The sequence below is a fragment of the Nicotiana tomentosiformis genome, chromosome 4, assembly GCF_000390325.3.
Source record: "Nicotiana tomentosiformis chromosome 4, ASM39032v3, whole genome shotgun sequence".
Classification (NCBI taxonomy): Eukaryota; Viridiplantae; Streptophyta; class Magnoliopsida; order Solanales; family Solanaceae; genus Nicotiana; species Nicotiana tomentosiformis.
Window position 1 is genome coordinate 117,180,796 of NC_090815.1, and position 2,639 is coordinate 117,183,434.

Sequence of the window (2,639 nt, forward strand, 5' to 3'; positions counted from 1 at the left end):
CTCACATTATAAAATTTCATTTTGTGATGTTATGGTGATGTGGGATCGATATTCAATTTTGACATGAAGTGAATTATCTGAACTTTGTGTTGTAATGCGAGTGAGGGGGGAGACTCAGACTAACTAAAATGGTTATGAGGCAGTCGTCACATCAGCCACCTGTTTGATAAAATTCTTGGGGGAAAAAATCAACTATATAAATCTTTTAGTTGGTTGAACTATTTTCTAATTTTCCGTTAATCTAAAAGTTATACTACTATACAATAATAATATTCCATCACTATGAAGTTCCTTAGACAATAGAAAATCAAGCTCCAAATATATTCAACATAATAACTCCAGTGCATCCATCATTTCAAAGCTGAAGTACAACATTTTGAGAAAAACATAAGCACTTCCATAATCAAGATGCCCGATACAATTAACTAAATTATTGGTCTAATTAGCAAAACGATTTATTAAGCATCACTACATGAACAACCAAATCAAAGAAGTTCATGCATTTACTTGATGAAAGTAATACCACCCTAAATTAAAGATCTCTCTATTCCCAAATACCAACTTCCATAAATCCATCTTCAGTAGCACAGCCTCTAAACATTCCATTACAATTAAACCCATAGGCCACTTCCCCTTTATTGGATACAGCAATAAGCCCAGCAAAACCTTTGTCCAGTCTTTTCTTAATCACATAGTCCACTGCATCTTGTAGGCCCAATTCCATGTATTCCATAACAGCTGCCACGTCACGTGCTAGGGTCCCACGTATGATGGCCTCTCCTTCACCAGTACAAGAGACCCCACAAAGTTCACCAGCGTAGGTCCCAGCACCAATCAGCGGTGAGTCACCGATACGACCGGTCATTTTGTTCATCAGCCCACCGGTTGATGTGGCGGCGGCGCATCTCCTTTGGCTGTCCACCACCACACATCCAACTGTCTCCGGCGCGTATACGCTTATTGGTAGCCCGTTCATGTGAATTGGGCTCTCCACAGCCGCCGCGCAGGATTCCAATCCCACGGCTGGAATTCTGTAATCGTACTGTTTCACAAAAATTAAATAGAACATCAAAATTGTTGTTAAACTTTCATTTTACGCTACATTTTTTAGGTAACGTATAAATGTGTGACGTACCAGAATGGTATTGGCCTCTTTGGCTAGTTTCAGCATTCCAACGTTGTCCTCCGTGATGAAATAATCATTGTCCACCATCTCCACACCCTAAAAAAGGTGTTTAATTTCATCATTAGATTAATGTTTTTAGGCCAATGTGTTTTATCATGGGCTTTTATTTTACCTGCTGTTTGGCGAATTCTTCAGCGCCGGAGAAAGCGAGGTAGGAATGAGGGGACTTTTCCATGACGAGACGAGCGAGAGAGATTGGGTTTTTCACGGTGGTGATACCCGAAACGGCGCCGCATCGTCTCCCGTCGCCGTCCATGATGCTCGCCTCCATTTCCACTGTTCCATTCGCGGTTAACGCAGATCCACGCCCCGAGTTGAATATAGGATCGGTTTCCAGTTCCTTCACCTGTGAATAACCGGAATCAGAATTGCCAATTTATTTAGACAAACAAAAAGGACAGAGAAAAAGACAAAAGCAGAATTTAATATATTCATAGCTGCCTCAAAGTTATAAATCAGATGCATGCAATAAGAAGAAGACAGCACAGAAACCTGAAGATGCCATGCAAAAAAAACTTTTGGTTCTATTTCTAACATCCATTTTCTTAAATATAACAATACTTTAACAAACTTTGTTTCTGGGAAAAAGCATGAATCAATCCCCCATTTTCATTCAGTTTCATCTCCCATAATCAAGGAAGTCCTCAAATTCAAATGTAAATCAATTTTCACATCAAAACAAGATTAAAAAGTAATGAGGAAAACGTACGACGAGTTCAACGACATCAATGGCAGGAAGAGAAGAGCGAAGAGCAGAGATGCCAATGTTAAGGCAGCGAGTAAGGAGTTGTTTGGCTTCTTCTTGACGCTCCGCTGGGAGATTTGGGTCCACACCAGCGCCGCCGTGCACCGCTATAGCCCAACCACCCATTTTTTTACTCCCCTCTTCTTTCTTAAAATCTCTCTCTTTTGCTTTTTTGTGGTTATGAAATGGTGCTTTCCCTTCGCTTCTATATATAACACCCAAATCCTAGTTGGGCTCTTCTTGTGTTTTTTCTTTTTTTTTAACCTTTGCGGAATTGAGATGCCACAATGAACCAAATTTTGTTGAATTTATTTTGGGTTCCGACAACTCCCCACTTGTCTCGCTGTCATGCACGTGTATTTTTTCACGAGATTCTTAAGGCGTGTTTCAAGAAATTCCGATTTTTACTTTTTCTTTCCTCACGTGCATTTCGTATATTACTAGGGCGTTACCTCACGTGACATACAAAATCTTGAGAAAACATGGAGGGTTTTATATTTGTTTTTGGACAAACTATATTATTTAGTTCGTGTCAAAAATTATTTATATTTTGTAGTCGAAAAGGTATATAAAATTTATATAATTTTTGTATATAACATACAAAATATATATATATATATACAAAAAATATACAAATTTTATATGTTTTTTCGGTTATTATTTTTACAACGGCTATACAGTGTCACTTTTTCAATTGTATGTAGGTAT

General features: G+C 38.5%; 1 protein-coding gene across 1 annotated transcript; it reads right to left on the reverse strand.

Moving 5' to 3' along the window:
- Positions 1 to 374: 374 nt before the first annotated feature.
- Positions 375 to 2,217, reverse strand: LOC104084639 (probable isoaspartyl peptidase/L-asparaginase 2). Its single transcript, XM_009588549.4, has 4 exons — positions 1,896 to 2,217; positions 1,299 to 1,532; positions 1,136 to 1,222; positions 375 to 1,042 (listed from the first exon to the last, which is right to left on the reverse strand). Exons 1-4 carry the CDS (start codon positions 2,055 to 2,057, stop codon positions 545 to 547), a joined length of 981 nt encoding a protein of 326 aa, XP_009586844.1. The 5' UTR covers positions 2,058 to 2,217; the 3' UTR covers positions 375 to 544.
- Positions 2,218 to 2,639: the final 422 nt, after the last annotated feature.

Bases quoted from the DNA above. Each gene is read 5' to 3' on its own strand.
- LOC104084639 (XM_009588549.4), bottom strand. From the start codon at position 2,057: ATGGGTGGTTGGGCTATAGCGGTGCACGGCGGCGCTGGTGTGGACCCA. The intron at 1,223-1,298 runs GTAAAATAAAAG...CACCTTTTTTAG, and splicing joins AAGAATTCGCCAAACAGCAG to GGTGTGGAGATGGTGGACAA. The intron at 1,043-1,135 runs GTACGTCACACA...TTTGTGAAACAG, and splicing joins AAGAGGCCAATACCATTCTG to TACGATTACAGAATTCCAGC.